This window comes from Rattus rattus, chromosome 6 (assembly GCF_011064425.1).
Source record: "Rattus rattus isolate New Zealand chromosome 6, Rrattus_CSIRO_v1, whole genome shotgun sequence".
NCBI lineage: Eukaryota > Metazoa > Chordata > Mammalia > Rodentia > Muridae > Rattus > Rattus rattus.
This window is the reverse complement of record NC_046159.1, coordinates 116,150,547-116,178,504: the sequence shown is the minus strand read 5'-3', so window position 1 is coordinate 116,178,504 and position 27,958 is coordinate 116,150,547. Positions and strand designations below refer to the sequence as shown.

The 27,958-nt window shown below is 41.0% G+C and overlaps 1 protein-coding gene across 1 annotated transcript in view; it reads left to right on the top strand.

Annotated features, from left to right (window-relative positions):
* The window catches only part of Ptprz1 (protein tyrosine phosphatase receptor type Z1), a 181,425-nt gene extending 164,583 nt beyond the window's left edge, over positions 1 to 16,842 (top strand). The window contains exons 23-30 of the mRNA XM_032906900.1: positions 807 to 953; positions 6,600 to 6,693; positions 7,022 to 7,095; positions 8,343 to 8,471; positions 9,807 to 9,953; positions 13,572 to 13,714; positions 14,381 to 14,516; positions 15,908 to 16,842. Of these exons, the coding sequence (XP_032762791.1) occupies positions 807 to 953; positions 6,600 to 6,693; positions 7,022 to 7,095; positions 8,343 to 8,471; positions 9,807 to 9,953; positions 13,572 to 13,714; positions 14,381 to 14,516; positions 15,908 to 16,048 (1,011 nt within the window). The 3' untranslated portion in view covers positions 16,049 to 16,842. The remainder of the gene's footprint in view (positions 1 to 806; positions 954 to 6,599; positions 6,694 to 7,021; positions 7,096 to 8,342; positions 8,472 to 9,806; positions 9,954 to 13,571; positions 13,715 to 14,380; positions 14,517 to 15,907) is intronic.
* The last annotated feature ends 11,116 nt before the right edge of the window (positions 16,843 to 27,958 follow it).

The following is a 27,958-nucleotide window of genomic DNA, read 5'->3' as shown; positions in this document are numbered from 1 at the left end:
GAGATATAAGACAATCATTAGATATAAACTAGACAAGCTTGAACCCAGCGGTTCCAGTTTGTTCTCTGTTGCTGTGACAAGACACTGGGCAAAACCAGTTAAGAAAGAAAGGGCCTTGTTTTAGTTTACGGGTTACAGCCCCCCAATGCAGGGAAGACAGGACAGGAACTGAAGCAGAAACTCTGAAAGAGGCTGGCTTCCTCAGCTACCTTTCTTATGCACCAAGACCCACCTACCCAGCAATGGTTTCATCTACAGCGGAGTGTGGTGGACTCTCCCACATCCATTTACAATCAAGAAAATGCCCCCACAGACACACAGACACAGACACACACACACACACACACACACACACACACACACACACATTCCTTGATTGAGATTTCCTCTTCCCAGCAATGCTCAGTTTCCTGGTACCTAACCAGGAAACCACTCTGCTCCTGTGTGACAGGCTACAGGACACTATAGCCACAAGAGCAAGTCCACCAGAAGCTGCTCAAGGGAGCGTTCTTCACAGGAAAGTGGGGTTCAAGACAGGAAGGCAGAGGACTTGGCTTTGCCCTTCGAAGTCTTCTGTCTTCCTTCCAATCCACCAAGACCAATGAGACACACACAGAAGAGGAATAAGAGAGTATTTCTGCCTGGGCCTCCTCCCCTCCTGTCCATCTTCCTACCAGGCCTCATTAGCAACCCTTGGCAGGGCCACTCAGAACCATTTTATTGAACTCTAGCTTTCTGCCCAAACGGAAGTCTCTACATTTGTCAGAAAACGTAAAGCGGTGCTTCTCTTGTGGTTGTTTCCTCAGGAGCAATACGTCTTCATTCACGACACACTGGTTGAGGCCATACTCAGCAAAGAGACAGAGGTGCCTGACAGCCACATCCATTCCTATGTTAATACACTCCTCATACCTGGACCATCAGGCAAGACGAAACTAGAGAAACAATTCCAGGTGAGTTTGCTCACTCAAATGCCCCTCAAATATCACCACAGAATGGAACGTCACTGTAGCTCCTCATTTGACTAGACAAGGCCAAGTGGAAGAGCTGGGAGTGTTCTAGAATAATGGCTTTGTGTTCCAACCACCCTTGCTCCTTACAATAGGTTACAGTGCCACATGGTAAATTTTAAAGAGATGCTTAATTCTGAGTAGCAAGAGGAAAAGTTGTCAGAAACCCTAGACTAACTTTGACAAATGCAGACACCGCCCAGGAAAGAAGGACATGGAGAATAACGGAATGAACAGACGGGACTTACAATACAAACTGGATAAGTGCTCTTTTTGCTTTGAAAAAAACCAGACCACTTCAGCACAAGTGTAGTGGCTCAGGCTGTTCCTGCTACTCTTTGAAACAGCCTGTGTCTCACTTGAAACCCTCGGACTAAAGTAGGCCACCCACTTACAATAGCTTCCTCAACCTCAGTTTCTCCCACTCACCTGTCTTGAGATAGAAAACCAGAGTGTTTGTGAAGGGGAGGCATGCCTTGCTCCCAAACTTCCGAAACACAAGCTTTCTGACTTTCAGAAATTACTTTGCAAAGATTTCAGCAAGTGGGTGTTAGCAGACCTGGCTCTCATCTCAGAGAAAGTACAGAATGAGGGCTATGATTTTTCTGCACACAACCCCATGCTATTCTCAAACTTCTGAGAGTTCCAGGAGAAACAGGGCTAATTTATAAGGAGAGCATATCTAAGAAGGATTTTAAAAATCCTGGGGAAAGGCTAAGGGGCATTAATCTCGAGATCCTTTTCTCCTTGCTATTTGTCTAACCTACAGCAGAGTATAATAACTACCATCAATCCTCTGCCTCTGACCTTCTTGGAGCTGCTGTCTGTGCTCTGGGAATACAAAAGGGAGATTGGGGTGACTTCTAATCATAGAGCTTGTTTGTGGAAAGATGTCAGGCCTTGTTCAGCAGTGCTATGCAGACCCCACAGGATGCTTTGGAGAAAGTGTGCTGTACAGGTTCTTAAAAAGAACAAGTAAAGCGTAAGAACTAAGCTTAAAGGATACCTTATGCAAGAATGAAAGGCCATCCCAGCAACCCAATTTACATTTATCTCACCTGTTGTCAATAGAGCTCTCATTTAATATGATTTACCCACTACACAGTTACTTAAGAGCATTGATATGGCTTAAGCTGAATAATCCAGGATTTAAAAAGAAATACAACAAAACATTGAATTTAAAAGAGAGATTTAACTTTTTTTATTCCTGCTCACAATATAAATAGGAAGGCAGGTATAAAGGCATACTATCTTATTTTTAAAAGCAATGTTCATTCAAGTTTATACAAAGGAAAATTTCCTTGAAACCAATTGTGTGCCTATTCCATAAGTATTTATCAGATAGCCATTAGCTGTCAGGCTTTGGGGATTAATGCTAAACTGTAAACTTATGGGCTGGGTAATGACTCAGCTGCATGAACATGAGAGTATGCATTTAGATGCCTAGCTTCATGGAAAAAAAGTTTCACACAAATAGTGCGGTACCTGTAATCCCAGACCTGTGGCACGTGCACATGCATCTCTGCGGCTTGCTGTCTCATCTGTCTAACTGAATTGGTGAGCTCCAGGTTCAGATAGAGAATTCTTGTCCAAAGAAACAATTAGAGAAACACTGAGAAGGATGCCTGATGTCAACCTCCAACTTCCACATACACACGCACACGCATACGCATAGACACACACGCACGCACGCACACATGCACGCAGGTACACACTCACATGCATATACACACATAAAATATAAGCTTGCATTTCAAAAAACAAACATTTAGGAGGAGCTAGAAAGATGGCTCAGCAGTTAGGAGATTTGAACTGCTCTAGAAGAGGACCCATGCTCAGTTCCAACATCAACATAGGCAGCTCATAACTATTTGTGCCTCTCTGGCTTTAGGGAATCCAGCACCCACTTCTGGAATCCTTGGATACCTGAACTCACATGTATGCATACCCACACACAGACATAAAAATGTATACACATAAAATGAATTACATTTAATGTATATTGTATATATATATATTGAAATATATCTTAGAACAATTAAAAGAGCACACTCAACTCCCACTCTCAAGGTGCTTGCAGCCTGATGAAAGATACAGATAAGAAAACAGATAAACACAAAACTATGGAATGTACCACTGTGGCAGAAAAGGATGCCGTGGGTGCCCATGTAAAGGTACAATTTAGGGAAGAATGTTTACATTCGTAAGAGGACTTGGCATTTAGCTTATAGGGCAATACATTTGGAAAGGAAAAGAGGCAAATATAGCTGCTCAGATTCTGTTAACTGGGAGGGGATGATGTCATTTCCTGTGACAGAGAATTCAAGAGAGAAGGTGCACGTTTGCACGATGTGGTAGAGGATAAGATGGTCAGATAACACCTACAACCAGATAACTCTGGAGTACTAGAAGCATAGTAGCAAGACTTGTATGGTTAAATGGACCGACTGGGATGCAGGGTTCCTCAAATAAAAAGTATATTTGGAACAGTGACTCTAAGGACGCATAGTCAAGCAGCCACTTCTGGTGATGGCCTTCTTACTAAATGGAAGTCTTAGGTTCTTCAGAGCATCATGTGACAATATGGCAAGGAAGTGTGTGTGTCTCTGTGTGTATATCTCTGTTTCTCTGTCTCTCTCTCTCTGCCTCTGTCTCTGTCTCTCTCTCTCTGTCTCTTCCCCCCCTCTCTCTCTCGTGTGTGTGTGTGTGTGTGTGTGTGTGTGTGTGTGTATAAAACTCTGTACCTCTTTTATAGCTATGAAGATTCATTCATAGGAACTCTAACCTAATGACTTAATATAATTCTAGTCACCTCCCCAAATCTGCACCTCTGTATACCTTAGGTGACCTCAGCTTTCACACTCTCAATACCTCTCAGTAGAGATTAAATTTGAACACATCAAGCCTTGGGAAGCACATTCAAATCATAGCCAAATCACAACAGAATATGCCTCAGTTAACTTGGGTAGTAGGCAACTCAATGCATCTGAATGGTAAAAGATTGGGCCTGGAAAAAGAGACTGGCCAGCTTGGAGAGGATTATTTGAAGCCTTTGAACTGGGTAAGATGGTCACTAAAGATGAGGTGTTTGAGAAGGCTTGGGAGAAGGGATGGAGATACAGCCCAGTGGTAGAGCTCTTACCTGGCACACACCATGTCCTGGGCTCAAACGCCAATTTTAAAAAAAAAAAAGAAAGAAAAGAAAAAAAGAAAAGGCAATGCTGAGGGGAGATAAGAGGGGTAAATGGAAGGCATGATAGAGTAACAGATGGTGAGAAACAAAAGAATCCAAAGAAAGTAAGGTTTCAAGAGGAGAAAATGAACAGAAACAGCAAATACTAATAACATTTGTGGAAAGGGTAGGAGGGCTCAGGCCTGAGCCCCAATGACCTTTCCAATGGTCACTGCGTTGAAGCCAGATAACTGAGTTAAAAAAACAATGAAAAGAGCATAGCAAGAAGCAAGCTCAGAGGTCTGACGAGATGGCTCAGCAGTTAAGAGCACTGACTGATCTTCCAGAGGTCCTGAGTTCAAATCCTAGCAAGTACATGGTGGCTCACAACCATCTGTAAGGAGATCTGACCCCATTTTCTGGTGTGTCTGAAGACAGCCATGGTGTACTCATAAACATAAAATAAATTAATTTAAAAGAAAGAAGAAGAAGAAGCAAGCTCAGGGGAACAAGAAAGCCATTAGAGGAAGAGACAATTAGAGCAAAGTACATTGATGTTAGGGCTCCTAAATGTATGTAACATTCACACAGAGAGAGAAGAGATAGATACACATATAAACACATGCACACATACAAATAATTTTATATATATATGTATATGTATATATGAATGACTTGGCACTGAAAGAAATAATAAAGATACCTGCTAAGAAATATGAGCTTAGAGAATAAGACAGATTTTATGTTGCTTATTTTGATTTTATTGTGGGTTTTTGTTGATATTGTTGTTGATGGTGGTGTTGGTCTGTTTTGTTTGTTGGTTTTTCAAGACAGGGTTTCTCTGTGTAGCTCAGGCTGTCCTGGAACTTTATTTGTAGACCAAGCTAGCCTTGAACTTACAGGGATCTGCCTGCCTCTCCCTCCCAAGTACTGGGCTCAAAGAGATGCACCACCATGCCCAGCTTTCAGTGTATTTTAATAAGAGGTATATGAGCTTCCTTTAAAATGAGGGGAAGAAAGAAAATTCAAATTAGCGAAAGTCGTTAGTGTAAAGAGATAAGACTGAGAACACAGGGGGAAGGAATGGGTTCTAAAACAGGAAGACCTTAGTGGTTTGCAGTGTGTGTGTACTTAGAAATGGATAGACACCCTCTAAGATGTCCTTGATGCAGGGAGGGGTAAGCATTCACAAACACAGCAGAGCCATGCTAAGGGTGATGGCACACACCTGGAATCTCAACACTCAGGATGCTGAGGCGTAAGGATTTCCACAGCGTTGAGGAAATGGATCATGATTATAATTTAGAAATATTTTCTAAATTTAAAAACATACTGTAAGTGAGATCGTGGAGGAGGACACAAGGCTTTGCCAGATTTTTAAGAAACCAAAACTTCTAAACATTGGCAGAAAGAAACAAATCTCAGTGGAAAACCAACCCTGTCTATTTATTGAATATGTAAAATATTTGATACCAAGACAGTGTGTGCATAAAACGCTTATAGAGTAGTATCAGTAAAATAGAATTTAGGGTTTCAGTGACTGAAAACCACCTGTCCTGATGAAGTAGTTTGTAGGATTCGTTCCAACAATTCAATAACTAACACTAGTGAAAATAAGTAGAAGAAATGTAACGTGCACAGCCACAGAGGAAGCCATCAGGACACACCCACAGAGGAAGTCGTCAGGACACACCCACAGAGGAAGCCGTCAGGACACACCCACAGAGGAAGTCATCAGGACACACCCACAGAGGAAGTCGTCAGGACGCACCCACAGAGGAAGCCATCAGGACACACCCACAGAGGAAGTCGTCAGGACACACCCACAGAGGAAGCCGTCAGGACACACCCACAGAGGAAGTCATCAGGACACACCCACAGAGGAAGTCGTCAGGACACACCCACAGAGGAAGCCGTCAGGACACACCCACAGAGGAAGCCGTCAGGACACACCCACAGAGGAAGCCGTCAGGACACACCCACAGAGGAAGTCGTCAGGACACACCCACAGAGGAAGCCGTCAGGACACACCCACAGAGGAAGCCGTCAGGACACACCCACAGAGGAAGTCGTCAGGACACACCCACAGAGGAAGTCGTCAGGACACACCCACAGAGGAAGTCGTCAGGACACACCCACAGAGGAAGCCATCAGGACACACCCACAGAGGAAGTCATCAGGACACACCCACAGAGGAAGCTGTCAAGAAGATCCTCTCAAAATCAAAGGGCTTGAAATCCAGCAGAGAGGCTTCTGGGACTTCACTCAAAAGGGGCTTCCTTCAAAAATCTCCTGGGCTCTAAAGAGTGGGCTATGTTTACATTAAATGTCATTCTTCCTTGAGGTGTGTCAGTGTCCTTGGGGATCTGGGTGAAGTGCATGAAATGACCTGTACATTTCCTTGCCTCTCTTGTCAGCTTCTGAGTCAGTCAAATATTCTTCAGAGTGACTACTCTACGGCCCTGAAGCAGTGTAACAGGGAGAAGAATAGAACATCCTCCATTATCCCCGGTAAGTCACACAGAATCATGCAAAACCAACTGGGTTTCTTAGTTTACTGATAAAACACTTCTATGTCTCTCAGTCATAATTATGTATACTAATTATGTTATGTCTACTGTCACATTGTTCTAATTATACCCAGTATTTGATTATTAAAAATAACTCGAATTCCTGAAGTCTAATAAGAAATTGGAAATTTTAACTTGAACAATTAGTAGCCACCGAAGGTATTCGTTGACAAACGCAATTGCACTTTGCATTTGGGAGTTGTCGCTGGGGGTGGGGATGGCTCCGTGCTGTGAGTATGCTTGTTTACCTGCAATGTTCTGTGTTTCAGTGGAAAGATCGAGGGTGGGCATTTCATCCCTGAGTGGGGAAGGCACAGACTACATCAACGCATCCTATATTATGGTAAGTCACAGACATCATGAGAGAATCTACAAGAATTAATAGTAGAGTGGGCTCCGGGATGCAGGAACAGCATCTGTCCAATACAGTCAGTCCGATACAATGACGATGGCACACGGTCTTTAATGGCCGGAGGAATAGCAGCATACCTTGCTGTTTTCATATGTGCTGGGACTGAAGAAACTTCATTCGAAATCCATAAGGAAATACGGGGTCCCAAATTCACCATTCAGAGCTGATGAGTAGACATAAAATGTATTTTCATTCACCAAGGCACAGATTTGGGGCAGACGTAAACTTCAACAGAATACAAATTAGCACCCTAGGTTTGCAGCACAGCTCCTCCCTAAGCACTGGGTTAATTTGCAGGAAAAGAAAATATGTAAAACTTTCTGCATTTAGATTGTCTGAGGAACAGAACAGTGCTTTGGTGGCTTTTGTGTGCACTTTATTGTCATCTTAGGGTTGTCAATCACACAGCTTGGTTTCAAACGAACGAATCCTAATATTCATTCCCACACCACTGTTCTAGTTAGCCAGCAAACAAATGACCTAAGAAGATGTGGGAAAGCAGGATGATACAAGAAACAGGGAGATGCCGGAAACAGGAAGATGTGCGGTTACTACTCTCTAGCACCCACTACATTTCAAATGAACCCATGGGGGTAGCGAAAGATCGCACTGTAAGAGGAAGGTTTCAAGTTCAGTAAACAGCATGTAAATCATTTGATCCAGTTATACCAGTTTCCAGGCTTCATAAGTACAGTCAGGAAGGACCTTTCCTGATCCTTCTCATAGGGGAGGCAGCCAGGGGACAGGACATGGAAGGTGAGCTTGGGTGAAGAGATATAAGATTCAGTATTCTGAAGCCTAGGATTTGTGGACAATATGGATTGTAAACTCTGCCATAGATTTACACTCTATCTAGTGCAAAAGACACTTTCACAAGCCATTTTAGTACATCTACTTCTAGGGGTCACGCTACTTCTTGAGGTAAATGTGTCCACAGCACTTAACTTCGTATACCCCAGTTTAATCACCTTTAAAATGAGGAAGATAGTTCTCTCACACAGATTCCTGAATAGGAAGAAAACTGAACCTAGCATGTAGATACTGACCAGTAAATGTTGGTTGTAATACATTATTATTTCAACATTCAGTCTACAATTAAATATAATACTTTAACATGAAAATACATTCTCTGCATAGTCATATGTCAGGGCTCTTTATTATGTTCTTTGGTTTTGTAGGGTTATTACCAGAGCAATGAATTCATCATCACCCAGCATCCCCTTCTTCACACCATCAAGGACTTCTGGAGAATGATATGGGATCATAATGCCCAGCTGGTGGTTATGATTCCAGATGGCCAAAACATGGTAGGTCATTTTTCTGTTCCTTACTTATAAGGAAAATATATTACAATAGCCAGAAGCCTATCATACAAACAAGAAAAGTATTCTTTTTTTTTTCTATAGCTAATAGATTCACTGGAGTCATGCACTGCTAGACTGGATTGGTTAAGCAGTTCCATTGGGTCAAAGAAGTAAATATATATTCTTGGCACTGCTTAAGCACACCAGGAAGGCTACACAAATGACACCAGTTTACACACGTCCGTTTGCATGTTTAAGATAAAATATATAGTACTGTAATGAAATCTCTGCCTAAGCCTCTCATTTTTTATTTTATTATTTTATTTACAATTTCACGAAATTCATAGTTGAAGAAGTAGTTCCATCCTCTTAATAGTGCCAACCAAGGCTCTTTTATGAAGGAGAGATTTAGGAAACTTTTAAATTGATGCTTTGAGGATCTCATCCATGTATACAATGAAGTAGGCCCATCCCTCCCCCCAACTCTTCATGTATTTCCCATCACACACCTCTTCCAACTTGATGTGGTTTTTTTAATAACTTACTACAATTATTGTTGACCCTATAAGCGTGGGTATAGCAGTCATACACCTCTTCCAACTTGATGTGTTTTTTTTTTAATAACTTACTACAATTATTGTTGACCCTGTAAGCGTGGGTCTAGCAGTCACACACCTCTTCCAACTTGATGTGTTTTTTTTAATAACTTAATACAATTATTGTTGACCCTGTAAGCATGGTTCTAGCAGTATGCAGGGAACGTGTGCATCCTACAAGTGACCATAGCCCCAGAGAAGAATGAATCTCCCTCTCCAAGCTGCTCTCACCTGCCAATAGCTTATCAGCTAAGGTGGCACCCCAGGACTTCCTCTCCTCGCTGTGCTAGAACTCTTCAGGATCACAATGTCACTGACACATCCGCTCTTCTGTGTTTGTAAACCAAAAGAGTCAGTCAAACTTAATCGGTGACTTGGACTTGTCGTCCTCATCTCTCATACTCAGTTCATTTGTCTAAAGTCATAGAGATTCCGAGTCATGCTAGAAATTGGTGAGCCCTCGCTTCAGTCATCCTACTCAGTTGGCAGTTACAGAAGCAACCAATGCTACCCAGGAGCCAAGAGCACAAAATGCCACGGCAATCATTTGGGTTGTGTGAGATTTTGTTTCACACATAAATCCAATCTGCATTGAGATTTCACGGACATTTTAATGGTAGATTTTGTTCTTCAAAGAAAATTTTGATTTGAAATTTCTTTGCCGAGCATTTGATCTGATTTCCCAATCAGACCAATGAACTATTTCAAGAAAATCTATATATTCTCCCTTGGTCTTTCTCAGGCAGAGGATGAATTTGTTTACTGGCCAAATAAAGATGAGTCCATAAATTGCGAGAGCTTCAAAGTCACGCTTATGTCTGAAGAACACAAATGTCTTTCGAATGAGGAAAAACTGATAGTTCAAGACTTCATCTTGGAAGCGACACAGGTATGGAAGGAAATGGGTTAGAGGGTAACTTCCCTCCTGCTCATGTGTAAGACGTGTGAGGACTTGGGAATCTATTAGAAGTGGAAATGACTACGATTTCTTACAAAGTGAGGCAATTCTAGAGATAGTCCTGTATTTATCATTTTTACTTCCAAAAATCTTACAAAATCATCAAACTACTAATTGTTTTTGCTAAACTATACAATTCTTGACTTCTGTGTACACAGAAAAGCAAAGATTTCTCTTTTACTTCAGATTGGTTGCCAATAGAACTTAGGTTGAAAAATAAACAAACTAACAGAAATAATTCTAATTCTCTTTGAGATTTTCTTTTTCTATAGGTGGGTCTTTGGCCTGATTGTATGTCTATGTACAATATGCATGCAGTGCCCATGGCGGCCAGTAGAGGGTGTCAGATCTACTAGAACTGGAGCTGCAGATGGTTGTGAACCACCACGTGTGTGTTAGGAATCGAACTCAGGTTCCCTGGGAGAGCAGTCAGTGCTTGTACTTGCTGACCTATCTTTTCAGGCTCTTATTCTAATTCTTGTTTTAGAACCAGCACTTACCTTGTGGTTCTTTCTCCCATAGGTATCCATGTAGTGAGAAGGCTATTTTAAGATGATACTCAGTAGATACCCATTGCTTGTGATATGCATTATTCTGACCACCCCCATTACCTACCTCAGCCTTAGGAAATAGTGCTTTTTCCTAGTGTTATACAGAAAACACACCATACAATAAGTATTCGGGATTGATTCCAGTTCAATGCATCAGTTATATAAATCAAATGACATTGATGTCTGAATTTCCAGAAAGCCAGACCGGGAATGAGGGGTAGTTCTAAAGCAGTGGTCAGGAAAGCAAGATGAAGTAGGCATTTTCATGCATGTCGTAGCTAACTGTGTCTTACATGTCATAGCTCTTGAGTTCAGTAAAGAGGTAAAAGTTTATGCTGTGGACCAGACTCATTTCAACTTCCAGGAAGTTTGTTAAAATGTCTAAAGTCAAAATCTGGGAATCCATTAATTATTTTTTGTAAAGATTATCTTTAACATATCTAGTATAACATAATAAAATAATATTCATAAGTTATATAAAATACATCAAAGTGATACACTAGATGATCTGCTGGCTACCGAGTTCAATAAAGGAACACAGCCTTGACCTTTGACCAAGATCCTTTATGCTCTTACTTAGTCATCCTATCCTCTCTTCAAATATAGTGGCCGCTTCTCGAATTAGTGTTTGCTGATCTCTGGATTTACTTAATAATTTCTTCTATCTCTGTTTTCTTTAAGACTGTGTTATTTTTATATTTTGACCCTTGTGTAAATTATGTGGATGTTTTCAAATATTTGCTGCCTTCCCTCATTATAATATTGATGCTATTTATTTACACAATTGGGCAGAAGTCAAATCTGTTTGCTTCCACTGTTAACAAATCAGGGCGTTTTTTTTTTTTTTCCTATCCAAAATCGGGGTACTACTTGTTTGAAGTTGGTTTTGTTCTCTTTCTGCTTCACTTTGTTTTGTTCAAAAATTTGCAATTTCAAATGGTACCTGATTGAATATGTTCACCTACATGAAAATGTTTCTTGGGATCACCTAGGGATCCCTTATAAGTTACTGAGAATGAAGTCCCTCAGTTTTCCAGTGTTACGATTGTTTCTAAAGTGGTCCTATGAGATACCTTCTGATTCACAGCTCATGAGAGATCTGGAACCTCTTCAGCACTGCTTATGTTGAGGCTGAAATGGTTTTTATTTATTTATTCATTCATTCATTTATTTATTTGCTTATTTATTTTTCTTCACTAGTTTTAATTTTCCTTACTGAAAATTAAGGTAAATATCTTTCCAAAATGTATTGCCCATGGCATTGATAACTCATTCCTACTGGTAGGTCCTCAGGGGTTTTGCCCAAATTTCCATTAGCACCTTAAAAATTTTATTTACATACTTGCACGAGGGTTTTTTTATATTTTACATATCAATTCCTTTCCAGCTACACATGTTGCAAATATTCTTTTATGTAATTTTAACATTTTTAATTTTATGTAAATGAAAATGTACAAGTTTAAGCCATGTGGATTTTACTGCCCTCCCCATTCCATTTTGTTAGGAAGAATCTACCATTTAGGATTCACTGTTCAAAAATCCTGTTGGGGGTTGAGGAAGCAGTGCAATAGCAGAATGAACGTTTAGCCCTCAAGGATCCCTGAATTCTAGTCTTTGCACCAAAACCAAACTGAGAACCAAAATAAAATATGTCTGAAGTTAAGATACTTACCTACATAGCATTGTTTGCTAAATGTCTTCTAATATTCCTATAGTTTCTGTATTGCATTGTGCAAGCCAAGAGTGTGCCTTCATTATTTGCCGTGTGATATTATTATTGTCCTAGTGACCTCGTGCTCACAGATCAGCAGTACCCGTTCAGGCACTCATCTGGTATGACTATGTGTGTGGACTTGTTTCTAGCATTACTACTTCTTTTCCCTGGGCTCCTTGTCAATCTCTCTGCTGACCTGGAAATGCCTTCATTCTAGCTTATAATAATTCTTGATATCAGATAAGCCAATTTCCCGTCATGATTTTCTTCATTAGCAATACTTTGGTAGTTTGGGAAGTTTACAGTTATGACATAAACTTGATTCTGAGACACTTGTTTTTAAATATAGCATCTCATTAAGTTCACTTTAGGAAACTGGAGATCAGAGGTTTATTTCACCGTGGCACAATCTGGTTAATCCCACAAAAAGAAATCGAGACTGAAGTTCAAAACAGACATCCACCCGCTTGCCAGAGGTTTTCTTATTGTGTTGTCTAATCTCATTCTGTTGAGTGCTGCTGATGTTTGACACACTCTCTGTGCTCTTCTCCAAACACATTTTAACACTGAAGATTCCCTTTTTGTAACTTAAAATTGAGCAGGGCAGACACATCTTTATGGCACACTTTCATGGTTTATTAGTATTAGTATGATTCACTCACAAGTAACATTTTTCATTATTTTATTTCTATTCACTTTACATCCTGATCAAAGCCCCCCCTCCCTCCTCTCCTCTCAGTCCCACCCTACAATCCCCTTCCCCCATTACACTAGAAGGGAGGGGTTGAGAGATGAATCAGTCAGTAAAGAGCTTGCCCCTGAAGCATAAGATCCTGGGTTCAATTCCAAGCACTAACGTGAAAGCCAGGCCCAGGTGTACTGGGGAGGTAGAGGTAGGAAGATACCAAGTGTTTGCTGGGCCAACCAGTCTAGTCCAAGCCAGTAAGCTCCAGATAAAAGATCCTGTCTCAGAGAGTATGCTAGAGAAAAATTGTAGACATTTAATATCAACCTTTTACCTCCATGTGTACACATGTACAGCCACATACACAGGCCTAAACAGGAGATAATGTTTTACCCTGGTGAATGGATCTACTTTTGGTTAATGTCCCACTGCACTGTCTTTCTCCTTCCACAATCCAGGATGAACTACGAATAAAGCATTCACTATTTTTATCATCCAGCTTTGGTTTCTAAATTTTCCACTTATTCCGACTCACGATAAACTGTCACTAGCCCAGCCTTACTCTTTTAAAAACATTGATCTGTTCTTTCTTCTCATAGGATGATTATGTGCTGGAAGTAAGGCATTTTCAGTGCCCGAAATGGCCAAATCCGGATAGTCCCATTAGTAAAACATTTGAACTTATAAGTATTATCAAAGAAGAAGCTGCTAACAGAGATGGGCCCATGATCGTTCACGATGAGTAAGTCTCATGGTCTTAGTCACTGATACCTCTGGATATGTGCATGGCTCTATTGTCTGCAGATCAGCCTGATGCTTTGTGTCTGTGTGTTGATCCAGCCAGGGTGGATTAGCTGCTTATCATCAAAAGAGAACATTGTGCCTCCCTTGTAACTCCTGGTGAAGGCAGAACTCCTGTGTCTGGACACTGGAATCTGCCCTTAGGCTGTATGGGGGAGCGTTTGTTGAGATGAGACAGTGTTTCAGTACTGGACATGAAAGAACTAATGTAGGACACATCGTAGCTCTTTTGAGAAAGGAGTAAAAATGACTATTGTTTGGTAATTGTTGTTTATGTTTTGCCTAAGAGAGCAATCTTTACTTCATAATTTCTTCTGCGTCTATAACAGTAAGAAAGGCCAGCATTGTGTGTTAAATACCTATTCTGTAAGGTATGTAGTTTATATACTATAACCTCAGCCAAACATTTTCTGCCTGCCTGCATAATCAAACAGTAAAATAGTTTATAAAGGATCTGGTTTTTAATGGCACACTTGGCTCTGCCCCAAGTTCAACAATAATTCTATGCACAATAAAAAGAAAGACAAGCCATTTCAAGGCTGTGTGCTCTGGGTTCCGAATGTATCTGATACGTCTGATGGAGTCTTTGCTGTCTCTTTACTGCAAGGCATGGAGGAGTAACAGCAGGGACATTTTGTGCTCTCACAACCCTTATGCACCAACTAGAAAAAGAAAACTCCATGGATGTTTACCAAGTAGCCAAGATGATCAATTTGATGAGGCCGGGAGTCTTCACTGACATTGTAAGTGATGGACCTCACCTTTCACTGTTGAAATATCACTCCCTAGATGTTACTAAAGTTCTTGTTTTTTTTTTTTTCTTTAATCACACAAAAGGAAGGTCACAGAGGCCAGTAGGTACTATTAACTTGTAGCATTCAAGTTGAATTACAAGTATGAACTTTACAGAAGACTGGCAGATAAAAAAAAAAAAACAACTTTTAGTCACTCGGTACCCTTTTTATAAGATTCATTGTGACGCTTAAAAATGCCTGTAGTGGAATTACCAATGAATGGGTTTGTTCAGCAAACTGAAGAGTTATATTCCTGAGGTTCAAGTTGAGGCTTCCGGGAACAGCCAAAGATATATCTCAAAGACCTATTCACTTCTTCCTGAAGCCGAACCCAGTTTCTGAAGTCAACAAATAACTAACTCATGGGTGCTTTTTAGGAGAAAAAAGACATGTACAGTAAAGAATGAGACACAGCCAGCACTGCTGGTTTCAAGGTTTCGCTTAGAAATAACCTGAAAGTTGTTATTATTGTGGCAAAAGAATAGAAAGCTTGGTGAATGTCCTGGGTGGATGTCAGCGTCTTAGGGTCACTGTCGGCTTCTTAGCTGGGTACAGAGAAGGGACTCAGGGAGATCCCTGGGGAGCACGACACCCCTTTTCTCAAGGCAGACCATCAAGCCAGACAAAATCACAGGGATTGAAAAACATTTGTTGAGCAGTGTGTCTGTGTAAGTGCTGTTCCTTGGTGAGAAAACAGCCATTGTTGAGCACTTTCCATAGAAACATTTGATTACATAGCAATTAAAGAAAGGAAACTAAGACCCTGAGATTTGAGGGTTGGGGATATAACTCAGTCGAATGCTTCCCTAACAAACACAAGAACTAGTTTTGATTCCCCACATCAGATAAATCAGATAAAGAAAACTTGTTTGTAGTCTTGTCACTTGGGAGAGAGGGACAAGGGGATCAGAGTTCAAGGTCATCTTCATCTACATAGTGAGTTCGAGACCAGCCTCAGATGTATAATAGAAGAGGAGGGAAAAGGGAAAGATGTCGCTTTTATAAAAGCTGTGGATGCCGAGCACAGATGAAGTTTATCTGCATTGTCTTCCAACTCCAGGAAACAAAGGAATAAGAGCTGAGAGCTTATCACTGTCAGATGTGCAGGGCCTTCCTCTCTACGTTCAGTGACCATTTGCTCATTGCAAAGCGATTTGGGTTTAACCAAATAGATACAACGCAATATAGAATGTGCGCCTTGGCTGAGTACAAGCCCGTTAAATCAGCCTCGTGCCCTTATATGAGCCATGCTAAAGTGTATCTGAAATCATGCCTGGTTTTTGCAAACCCGTGCCTCTGTTGAGCTTCCTGTCTATATTCTCCCTCCCCGTGTGTTCCAGGAGCAGTATCAGTTTCTCTACAAAGTGGTCCTCAGCCTGGTCAGCACAAGGCAGGAAGAGAATCCATCCACCTCTCTGGATAGTAATGGTGCAGCTTTGCCTGATGGAAATATAGCCGAAAGCCTGGAGGCTTTAGTCTAACGCAGAAAGGGTGTAGGACCACCCTCATCCAAGCAGTGTCTCTTTCTAAACTTAGAAAAATGAGTCCAGTTGTGTTATCTGTTTACTTCCCGTGACCTGATGGTAACTCATTCTGCTGCCAAATTGACACCATTAACAACGTGTGCCTTTTTGAAAGACTTCTTGTAATCCACTTATTATGTTTGAACTAAAATGATTGAATTTTACAGTGTTTCTAAGAATTGAATTGTGGCATTTTTTTCCATATTGATTTTAACAACAACAAAAAAAAATTTGTAGATAATAGGAAACACCAACCTTGGGAGATATTTGTTCTTGTCAGATTTTTAGCTGTATTTGTAGCAATCATCAGGTTTGCTAGAAATATTACTTTTAATATAGTAGATTGTAAGTAAACCACTTTATCCCCGATGATATTCAACATTTTACAACTGCAGTATTCACCTGAAGTAGGAGTGACAGTAACTTATGTAAATACTGCTCTGGTGTCTCCATGGACCAAATTTATATTTATAATTGTAGATTTTTATATTTTACTACTGTGTGAGTTTTCTAGTGGTGTACTTGAGTTTAATTAGCTTACTCCCTGGTCTTAACTTACTCTAAATGTCTTCTAAAACTGTACTGTGTTATCCAAGAAACTAACCTTGTTTCTGCATGTCATTTTAACTTTTGTGAAAATAGGAAACCACTTGTTTTAAAAGATGTTTTTATGAGAATAACACCTTACCAAACATTCCTTAAATGGTTTTTATCTGAGAAGTTGCAAAAATAAATATAAATATTGCCATTAACTTGTGTTCATTTGTGGAATGTTGTCCTGATCTATGTGTAGTATGTAAAGTTATCTTCTATTCACCTGTTTTAATTGTTTTCTCGGAGGTTTACTGCTGAATATGCTCTTTCTTTCTAGTTCTTATTGAACTCTGGTCAGCTGGTTCAATTCAGCTGTTTTAGCTCAAAACTCCTCTCCAAGCAGACTGATTCAATCTGGCTTCTCTCAGCTCTGCTTGGCTCTGCTTGACCTCAAGCTAACTCTGGCAATTTGTTCTAATCTTCAGGCTCCTTATTATCTAGCTTCAACTGTCTCTGCTAACCTACACTGAACTGCATTAATTCATGAACAAATTAAATTCCATTGCACTGCACTGCACTGTAGACTCCCAACTGTCTCAGTTCTCTACCTATTGACTCCTTGTCCCTGTGCTGCTCTTAAATAGCTTTCCTCCTGAGAGTCGAGCATATCCTATTTTTGACTCATTTTGTCAAATCTTTCTCTGATTTATCACTTTGTCGGCCCCTCAATTACATAACACTTTCCAACATGGCTGCTTTCTCTACAAACTAATTTTACCTTAAAGGTCTGTATTAAAGCATGTCTGTATTCCAGCCAGATTACACAGATATGAGTTGTTGGACATGATCCCTTGCCAGAGCAGCCATGTTGCTGGATTAAAATTCCTCTACATGGTAGAAAAGTGTGATTGTGGATCCCACTGAGAAAAAGTGAAAAGGCCAAAGAAATGGGACAGTCAAGCTCTAGTTCCCATATTGCGTTCTCGGTGATACATCAGGATCTCACAAGATTCTGTGGTTTTGAGCTCAACACAGCAGCCGATGCTGCCACTACAAAATGAATCATTAAACCATTGGGATCCACTTGCTTAATAAGCAGAACCATTATTTATTTCTTTTGCCTTATAGGATCGTCATGACCTGGATGTGCATGACTACAAAACCCCCATGTGCTGACATATTCACCCCTAGAAGGACAAAGAAAAAAGGGCTCATTATGGTAGGGCAAGCATAGCGACAGGGGCAAGAGGCTTCTAGCCACTTCAAATCTTTAAGCAGGAAGAAAGAGAACAGGAAGTTTTTTCCTGGTTATAAAATGTCAAGACCTTGTCCCCTGACTTACTTCTTCCAGGAAGGCCCCACCTCCTAAATGTCCCATAACCTTTCAGAACAGCACCACGAATTGCTGAGCCCTGCATGGCCCTGGTGGGGACAGAGTGACATAGTTCTTGCCCCTGGGACAGGTCCCTGGTGTGAGCCTCCAGGAGTGTTGATGGCTGCTGTGGGCATAAGACTTGTTTGTGTTATGATGCACATATTTCACATTCCTCCAAGGAATGTTAATGTTAATGTTAAAGAGGCCATGACAATCGCACAGCATACATCCAGAAGTCAAGGGTGTGGCTAATGTCTCAACAAAATGATAAACACTGGAACCTTCTTTTTAAAATATTTATTTATTTATTTATTTATTTATTTATTTATTTATTTGTAAGTACACTGTAGCTGTCTTCAGACACACCAGAAGAGGGCATCAGATCCCATTACAGATGGTTGTGAGCCACCATGTGGTTGCTGGGATTTGAACTCAGGACCTCTGGAAGAGCAGTCAGTGCTCTTAACCACTGAGCCATCTCCAGCCCCAGAACAGTTCTTAAGGCTATGGAAAAGAGCTCTAAATACATGAGTTCATTTATATATATACATATATATATATGCACATATATATATGAATATGTATATATATGCATGTGTGTGTATTTCTCAACTATTCAAAATATAAGAATGAAATATGAATTATAAGGGACTTCACTAATCTAAAGGAACAAAGACGGCTATACTATGAGCCAACTGGTCAGAAAGATACAAAGGCAGGCAGATTCCTGAGTTCAAGGTCAGCCTGGGACAGAGCAAGGTTAGGACCAGGGGTGGTAGAAATGGTAATTTCAGGGCAGGGTCCCACACAACTAACTTATCATCAGTGGGTAACAAAGACAGACCAATCTCTGGATTCTTTTGAAATGTTAAGAAAATTATGCATGCTTGCTATCACTTAAGAATAAAAGGGCTGGGGTCACAGGATGCTGATTCATAAGGTAACAAAAGAGAACCTGGAATAAATAACTGAATTAATATATAAATAAAATTGGGCTTTTGGCTGCATGAGATGAGCTAGCAAAAAGAAAGTTCTCTAGAATTTTCTCCAATGAGAGCTGAGTGTTCTGGAGATCTCTGGAGAGCAAAACAGCTCTTCAAGAATTTTTCTTACCATGATTTCTGACTTGGTCAATAATGATTTCTGTCTTGATCCAATAGTTGTTTACAACAGCTTTTCTGACTTTGAGCTATCTGGATACCTTTTAGAATTATTGCTAGTAGAGCTGTCTCAACCAGAAAGTATTTTGAATAGAAAAAAAAAAATGCTGACTAGAACAGAGCAGAACACACACACACACACACACACAGAGAGAGAGAGAGAGAGAGAGAGAGAGAGAGAGAGAGAGAGAGAACGCAGAACTTAAATCATCAGCTTTGACCCACTTTGAGTGATTCTTTTTTCCACTCCCAGACACCCATTCTCTCAGAACCCCTCTCTATGCCCAGGTTGGTCCTTGGCAACAAAGTATTCTAACACAAGTCTATAGGGAACATTTTACACTCAAACCATAATAACACCTTAAGTAAAAGGAAGCTGAGAGAGATCCCTGCAATTTTTCCATTACATGAGATGACAATGAAAGACTACAGCTGTGCATAAAAATATCAAGTTCTTTTGAGCTCAGGAGGGCTGCCCCCCCCCACTCCCCTGCCATGAGGTGGTATGGGAACCCCTACCTTGTCACCTGAGACAGTTAGGAGAGCTGGCCCTGCCTCTCACTGGCTATAGCACTAGGGAGAGCAGGCTCTGTACCTCATCTGGGCAACACAGTAGAGCTGGTCCTGCTGGGGTTGGGATGGGTGAGCCAGCCAGGACGGCATGAGAGCAGGAGAGCTAGCCCTGCCCCTTGCTGACTGGAGCTTTGGATGAGCTTACGCTGGTACTGAGGGTGCAGAAGAGCTGGTGGACTGAGCAGCTCAGCTACCGCACAGGCTGAGACCCTGCCCCGAAATCCACCTCATCCATGGACTGTGAGAACATACGAAAGGGCCCATCCTGCACATCCAGAGCTACAGGATCACCATGACACAGGACAACGACAGGGACTAGAGTCCCAGTGAGGATCCAGTATTGATGATAGAGATGGAGGGTATAGAAAAAGCCAGAGTCCTTGAGCCAGACCAATGACTCATTGCGTGGAACATTTTCAAGTAAAAATGTGTGTGCAAAAAGGTATGTGCTGGGATAGCCTGTGACTCACTACACTTCTATGACAAGATGTTTTCTATACTTTGTTTTGTTTTATTTATTTTTTTTAATTTTCTCTTGTGGGTGAGGTTACAAGGAGAGAGGGTAAATATGAAAGGGCAGTAAGAGGACTGGAGAGATAGCTCAGTGGTTAAGAGCACTGACTGTGGTCCTGAGACTCAGATCCTTCCAGAGGTCCTGAGTTCAATTCCCAGCAGCCACATAGTGGCTCACAACCATCTGTGATGGATTTTGGTACCTTCTTCTGGCTTACAGGCATATATATTCAGGCAGAACACTCTATACATAATAAATAAATAAATCTTTAAAAAGAAACAAAAAAGAAAGGGCAGTAAGATGGATGGGAATGGAGTACACAGTGTGAAACTCACAAAGAATCTATAAAATGTGAAAACAAACAAATAAAATGAAACGATAAAAAAGAGCAGGGGGTTTGGGGGCAAGGTCTTCCCCGATTTTGAACCTGCCAGCATCTTGGCCTTGACCAAGCGATTTCTCTAACTGAGCAATAAACTTGTGTAGTATACAGACGCCCACAGCATGGTGTTTTGTTCTATTAGTTCAGGCTGGCTATGAAGAATTCACAAAACGTTGCCAAGAAAGTAAGAGTACCATGTGCCCAGAAATGATGGAGCTCTTGATACCAAGCCAAGCAGGGAATTAGAAGCATTTCCAGTCTAAGCAAAGGCCAACCTAGTCTAGAGGATGGGAGCCAGAAAGACAGCCTGGGACCAGAGGGTCATAGGTCTTAAATGGAAAAGGGAGAGAGATCTATGTTATCGTTAGGGTTTAAGAGCTATGCAGAACTGGGAGAGAGGAAAGCAGAATCATAAGTAAGCCAACTTTGATGCTTGAAGCAATCCCCTGCCTCAGCCAAAAGTGTTTGGAGGACACTGGCTCCAAACTCAAGCTCAGAGCCTAGAGCAGAAAGTTAAAGAAGTAACATTTAAGCAATTTTCTCCATATTTATGTGTGTATACATGTATGTGCACACACACATATATATACATACACCTAGTGTACATATACATATGTAAATATACACACACATATATATATATACATACATATACATGTATATGTATACACACACACACACACATAATCCCATCACTGTGGTGGCATATAGGGATTGCATGTGACGTGACAGGGAGAGATAACATGGTGAGGTAGAATTGGGGGAGGGAATGAGAGACCCAGAGGGGATTGGAACTCCACAGGGAGACCAACAGAGTCAACTAACCTGGACCCTCGGGGGCTCCCAGATACTAAACCACCAACCAAAGAGCATACATGGGCTGGACCTAGGCCCCCCTCACATATGTAGCAGATGTGCAGCTTTGTCTCCATGCGGGTCCCCCAACAACTGCAGGGGGCCTATCTTTGACTCTGTTGCCTGCTGTGGATTCTGATTTTGTTCCCATAAGTGAGCTGCCTTGTCTGGCTTCAGTGGGAGAGGATGTGCCTCGTACTGCAGTGACTTGAGGTGCCAAGTACCCAGTAGGAGGGGGCTCCCCTTTATCAGAGGAGAAGAGAGGGATGGGGGACTGTGTGAGGCAGGGACTGGGAGGAGAGGGGAGCTGAGATCAGGATGTAAAGTGAATAAATAAGTTAATAAATGGGAAAAAAGAAAAGAGAGAACAGGATTAAAGCTCATCATCCTCAGCCTTGGGCAGGAACAGTCAAGGATAGTTTTGTGTTCCTTGACTGCTTTCCCAGTCCTCTGTCCCAGTCCTGTCCCTTCCATTGTCATTGTATCTGGTTTCTGCCTAGCCTTTGTTCCACCGATGAAGTTTTAGAGGCGATGCAAAGTCTTCTTTTTTCCCCTTTAAGTTGATTTAGTAGTGATGTACCCTCCACGATCTGTCCAATACATGAAGCAGTTTACAAAGATTTCGACACATACATCGTGAGACAGACTAAAACAAAAGTTCCAGTAAGATATGACAAGCTTTCCCCATCTCTCCAGCCTTAACGTTTGAGTTAACAGTCCATTCCAAGACAAGACAGAAATAATGAAGCTGGACTGAGTAGGTCAGGTGAGCCTTCAGCAGTCAGCTCTATTAAAACTTTATTGTTCCATTACATCTGTAGCTGTTGTTCTACACATCTTTAATGTGATAGCTTATAACACAGCTGTGACTTCATTTTGATGACATGTTCTTTTGATATTCCTAACTGTATTTTATTACACATCTCTTATTAGCCTACCATTGTCAAGCTTGCATATTTCACCTGGAATACCAATATGCTGACTGTATGATATTCTGATATATTACAATACTCCCTTCTTACTGCTATGTTGAGATGTTATAGTAGGTAGCTTTAAATATTTAGGTAAATAAATGAAAAACACTGTACCTGTATTAAGAATCTAAACATCCTTGGCCTTAAGTCATAATCCACAAATGTTTCCCCCTATGAAGATAATCATCTTTAAAATAAAAGCAAGATTTGAGGGAGGAGGAAGAAATAGCACAAAATAGAAATGTCTCATTCACTCCCTAAGAGATTCTAACTAGTCCATCACCATTGGAGTTTCTAAACAGTTCTCCAGACATAGATTGACCTTAGAGCAACTTGTCAGAGAGGCTCGTTTGAATCGCTTCCTCCACCATTGTATACATGGCTGTCACCCTGGCTCTCACATTCCTGCTCTCATTTCAGTACCACGGTTGTAATATTCTGAACGATTCACAGAGAGATGGCCAATGTGAAGACTTTTTATCTTTGTTGCTCACTTATTTATTGTCTGTTTATATTTTTAAAAATCCTACCAGCATCAAGCTTCTCAAAATTCAGGCACTAAAATGTCAAAGGTTATTATTATACTTATCATTTCAAGTAATTGCTTTAAATAACATATACTGTTGAAATTATGCACTTCCTGCTTTTAATGAGTGCTGTCTGCTTGTTTTTAGATAATATTAAATGAGAAACCTTCCCAAGTTTAGCTGTGTGGTATTCCGGTTTGAAGCCCAAGAGAACATACAAAAGGACCCAGGAAACTGTCTAGAGAGAACACAAATAAAATTGAAGCCAAAAAGAAAGGCTGAGCCCTTAGAGTCTTAGTGATGCTCAGAGAAACATCCCTGCCACTGTCCTTAGGGCACCAACCTATGGCAGATTGGTTTTTAAAAGCATGACTTTGGTCCATTCTATGTCCCTTGACATTCATCCATTTTATCAGTAGAACATATTCTCTCTCTCTCTCTCTCTCTCTCTCTCTCTCTCTCTCTCTCTCTCTCTCTCTCCTCTCTCTCTCTCCCCTCTGTCTCTGCCTCTCTGTCTCTGTCTCTCTAACTTTGTATTGATTCTTTGTGAATTTCACACTGTGTACCCAATCCACTCATCATCCTCTCCCTCTGTATCTTTCCTCTACACTTGCAACCTACCTCCACCCAAAGAAACCAAAACATAAAAAAATAAATGAATAAATAAATAAATAAAAAATAAAACAAACAAATAAATAGAACCATCTTGCTGTGTAGGCTAAAGTATGTCACAATGTATCACACAGTATACCCTGTTGCCCAAACAGCTTAACTTCCAAATGCTCACTACAAGGAGTCATTAGTCTGGTCCGAGGCCTCCAGCTTCTACTACACTACCAATACTGGATCCTCACTGGGACTCCTCTCAGATATCCTATTGTTGCCCTGTGTCATGGAGATCTTGCAGCTTTGGATCTGCAGGACCTGCCCTTCAAGCTCCAGGAGTTCATAAGTTAGGTAGATGTTGGGGTGGGAAAACTCAAAGCCCTAGATCTGGGCCTGGGTGGTGGCTGTGTAGTTAAGCCTGCCATCTCTCCCAACTTTGCCTAGGTGACAGGCAGGGCAAGGGGTAGCACGGGCTCTCTGGCTCTCCTGTCATGGGACCAGCTCTCCGCCACTGCCCCCACTCAGGGACAAGCCAGGCTTCCCACTCTCATGCCACCAGAGCCAGCTCTACCTCAATGACCAAGGGAGGTGTGGGGCCTGCTCTCCCACATACCTCTTCTCTCGGTCTTCTCCTGTGTTCTATGACATCTCTTCTAGTTTTATCAACTCCATTTTGTTTCTATCTCTTTCAAGTATTTCTATCAGTCTAAAGAAAGGATAAATGTTTGCCAACAATTTGCTAAGCCAACAAGATGTAAATTTTCTCTTACTTCCATGCAGGGCTGTTTTGGTCTCTACCAACATTATCATGAACCAGGCTCAGAAGAAATGTTAGAGTTTACGAGAGTCACTGTACGTGACTGGTTTGCTTGACAACAGCCCAGAATCATTGTCACTCAGAGCTGAGAGGGGAATTCACCAGGGTCTCTTAGACCCTAGGGTTTATGTATGTGTGATCTGTTCATTTTGTATACAGTGTCAATCAACAAAACTGGAAAGGTACCTTACTGTAGTAACAGCTTAGATTGTAGAGACACATCCTATTTAACTTACCTAACAATTTAGGACCTTTTAGTGTTTTGTAATTTTGATAGCTAATAAAAATCAGGACAGATTACTAAAGTTAAAAAAATAAAAAAATAGAGCATTTAGTTAATTCTCATCTACTAGCATTTATTTCAGCAAAAACAACAGCATTTTCCTGTAAGCCTTTTGAAGTGGCATTCTGAGCAGATACCTGAAGTTACATTGCAAACAGTTAACAAATGTCAGTTGTTGTAAAGAAAAGTAGTACACAAAATAAAGGAGAGATTTTGTAGGATTTGGCACAACACCTAAGTGGGGAAAAATCCCACCACAGATAATGAAGATAACTATATTTCCATTAAAGGAAAGGGAATCATTTACCTTAACCAATTATCCATTTGGGGATACTTTTGGACAGAAAGGTGTCTTAAAGAATGCCTTTCTCAAACTCTCAGAAGGATGCAATGTTGGGGTTGGAGAGATAAATCAGCCAAGTACTTGTCATTCAAGGGTGAGGACTTTGATCCTAGAATTTGGATCCCCCATACTCATATAAAATCCAGGCTGGGGGTAGGGGCTGGGGGTAGGTTGTTAAAGAAGTTTCCTGTGTTTCTTTCAACCGTAAGCCTGCAAACCATCAATACCTGTGCAAAAGAAACTTCCTTGTCCATTATAATCCAGGGCAGCAGCACAGATCATGGACTTAGAAAGGAAGAAAGAAAAAGAAAGAAGGAAGAAAGGAAGGAAGAAGAAAAAAGAAGGAAGACAGAAAGAAAGAGTCTAGACAAGAGGTCTTTGAAGCTAAAGGTCTTCACAGTTGGTAGCCTCTGGCAGAGGTGGGGGTGGGGAAAGACTCAGTATTCTTTAAGGGGCTGCCCCTGGGAGAGTGACCATGTACACTCCAGTGAGTGTACAGGCAACACAATTGAACTTGGTATTTTTTTCTTTTGTTTTGGGGGACGGCATAAGAGTGGGAATGTACCTGGGAGGACTATGGAGTGAATTTAATTGGGGTGCATTATTTAAATCAATCAAAGCATGTTAATAAAAAATTAAGGCTGGTGTGGCAGCCCCCAAGTAATCACAGCACAAGAAAGGGAGAGATGAGAGAGCCCAGAGCAAGCTAGCTGGCTAGACTAGAAGAATGAAGGCATTCTGGATTCGAGTGAGAGACTGTCTCAGACTCTAAGGTGGAGAGTAATCATGATAGACACTCTTCAAGGTCAGGCCTCCGTGTGCACACACATGCATAAAGAATATGTCTATACACACATAAATGTGTATAATTACTTGCAAGCATATCACTCACATGTGCAAAAGAAAATTGAGTTATCTTTTTCATATTGAGTTGTAACAGCTCTTTATATATGCTAGCTATATATGCATCCCTAATAAATGACTTACCAAAAAATAAATCTAATTTTATGGGTTATTTGGAAGACAGGTTGCATGATTTTTTCCATTATTTATTAATTCATTTTTATATCCTAATCAAAGCCCCCACCTCTCCTTCCAGTCCCCCACACACACAGCCCTACTTCCCACATCCCCCCTTCCCTGCTCCTCTGAAAAGGGGGAAGCCCTCCTGGGTACCAACCCACCCTGCCACATCAAGTCACTACAGGACTAGGCATATCCTCTGCCACTGAGGCTAGACAAGGCAGCCCAGTTAGGGGAAGAGGATCCAAAAGCAGGCAGCAGAGTCAGGGACAGCCCCTGATCTAGTTGTTAGGGGACTCACATGAAGACTAAGCTGAACATATACTGTATATGTGGGGGAGGGGGCTAGGTGCAGCCCATGTATGCTCTTCCAGTTGGTGTTTCAGTCTGAGATCCCTCAAGTGTCCAGGTTAGTTGATGCTGTTGGTCTTCTTGTGGAATCCCTCATATCCCTCAAGGTCCCTCAATCCTTCCCCCAACCCTTTCATGAGACCCCCCAAGCTCCATCTAATGTTTAGCTGTGGGTCTCTGCATCTGTTTCAGTCAGCTGCTGGGTGGAACCTCTAGACTAGGCTCCTGTCTGCAAGCATATCAGAGTATCATTAACAGTGTCAGGGATGGGTTCTTGCCCATGAGATGGGTCTCAAGTTGGGACAGTCATTGGTTGGCCATTGCCTTAGTCACTGCTTCATCTTTGTCACTGCACTTCTCGTAGGCAGGACATATTTTGGACTGAAGGTTTTGTGGGTGAGTTTGTGTCCTTATCCTTCCTCTGAAGAGTCCTGCCTAGCCACAAGAAGTGGCCACTTCAGTTTCCAAGATCTCCCACTGCTAGAAGTCTCAGCTACAGTCACCCTCGTAGACTCCCTGGAGCCTCTACTATCCCAGGTTTCTGGCCATCCTAGCGGTGCCCCTCCCCCAACTGCACCCATCCCCAATTTCCATTGACTCTCCCTGCCCTCTCTCCATACACCTGATCCCCCACCCTCACCCCTTTTCCCCTCCCTGTGGTTCTATGAGTTTCCTTGGAAACTCAAAAGTTTTCAATTTCTTTTTAATGTCCAATTTTTTGTCTATTGTTTTTTCTTCTGGGGCTTGTGATTTTTGCTTCAATGGCTTAAACCATTGCCTAATTTAAACACATAAAGACCTATGCCTACATTTATTTCTAAGATTTTTACAATATTAACTCTCTTTAGATTTTTTTTTTTAGACCCATCATTAGTCAGTTCTTATGTATGGTATGAGCTAGTGATCCAACTCCATTGTTTCTGTCCAGATTCTCAATCCTCATTTGATGAAAAAGGATTATTTTTCTTTGCTGTATTGTTTTAGCACACTTTAAAAAAGACAATGGAACAAAAACATGAGTGTCACTGGCTTCTCAGTTCTACTTTTTTTTGATGCCATTGATATTGTTTTTCTAAAACCACTTTTGGCTCACTCATTCATACTTTATGAAAAGTCAGAAAGTTATTCTTGAATCTGCATTTTTTCTGAATTCATGAATTCAAATGTTCTTTTGTATTATTTTGACTATGCTCTTGGATTTCCTGTTTAATTGAAGATTCTATGCAAATAGAATTTATTTTTTAGTGTAGATGTTTCTTTTTTCTTTTTTGCCTAATTGCCCTGATCTAACCCTGCAATACAGGTTGAATCACTAGGGCAAGTGACAACATACTTGTGTTCTTAAGTGAAAACCATTCAGTATTTTTTCATTAAGTATGATATAAATTATGGAATTTTCATAGCTATCTTTTAGAAGGGCATTCCTTTCCATTCTGGTTTTGCTATTTGTTTTGCGGTGCTTGCTTTGTTTTGTTTTGTTTCTATCATGGAAGGGTGTTAAAGATTTTCAAGGAGGACTAAAATTATTGTATCAACTCCATTTTCCAAAAA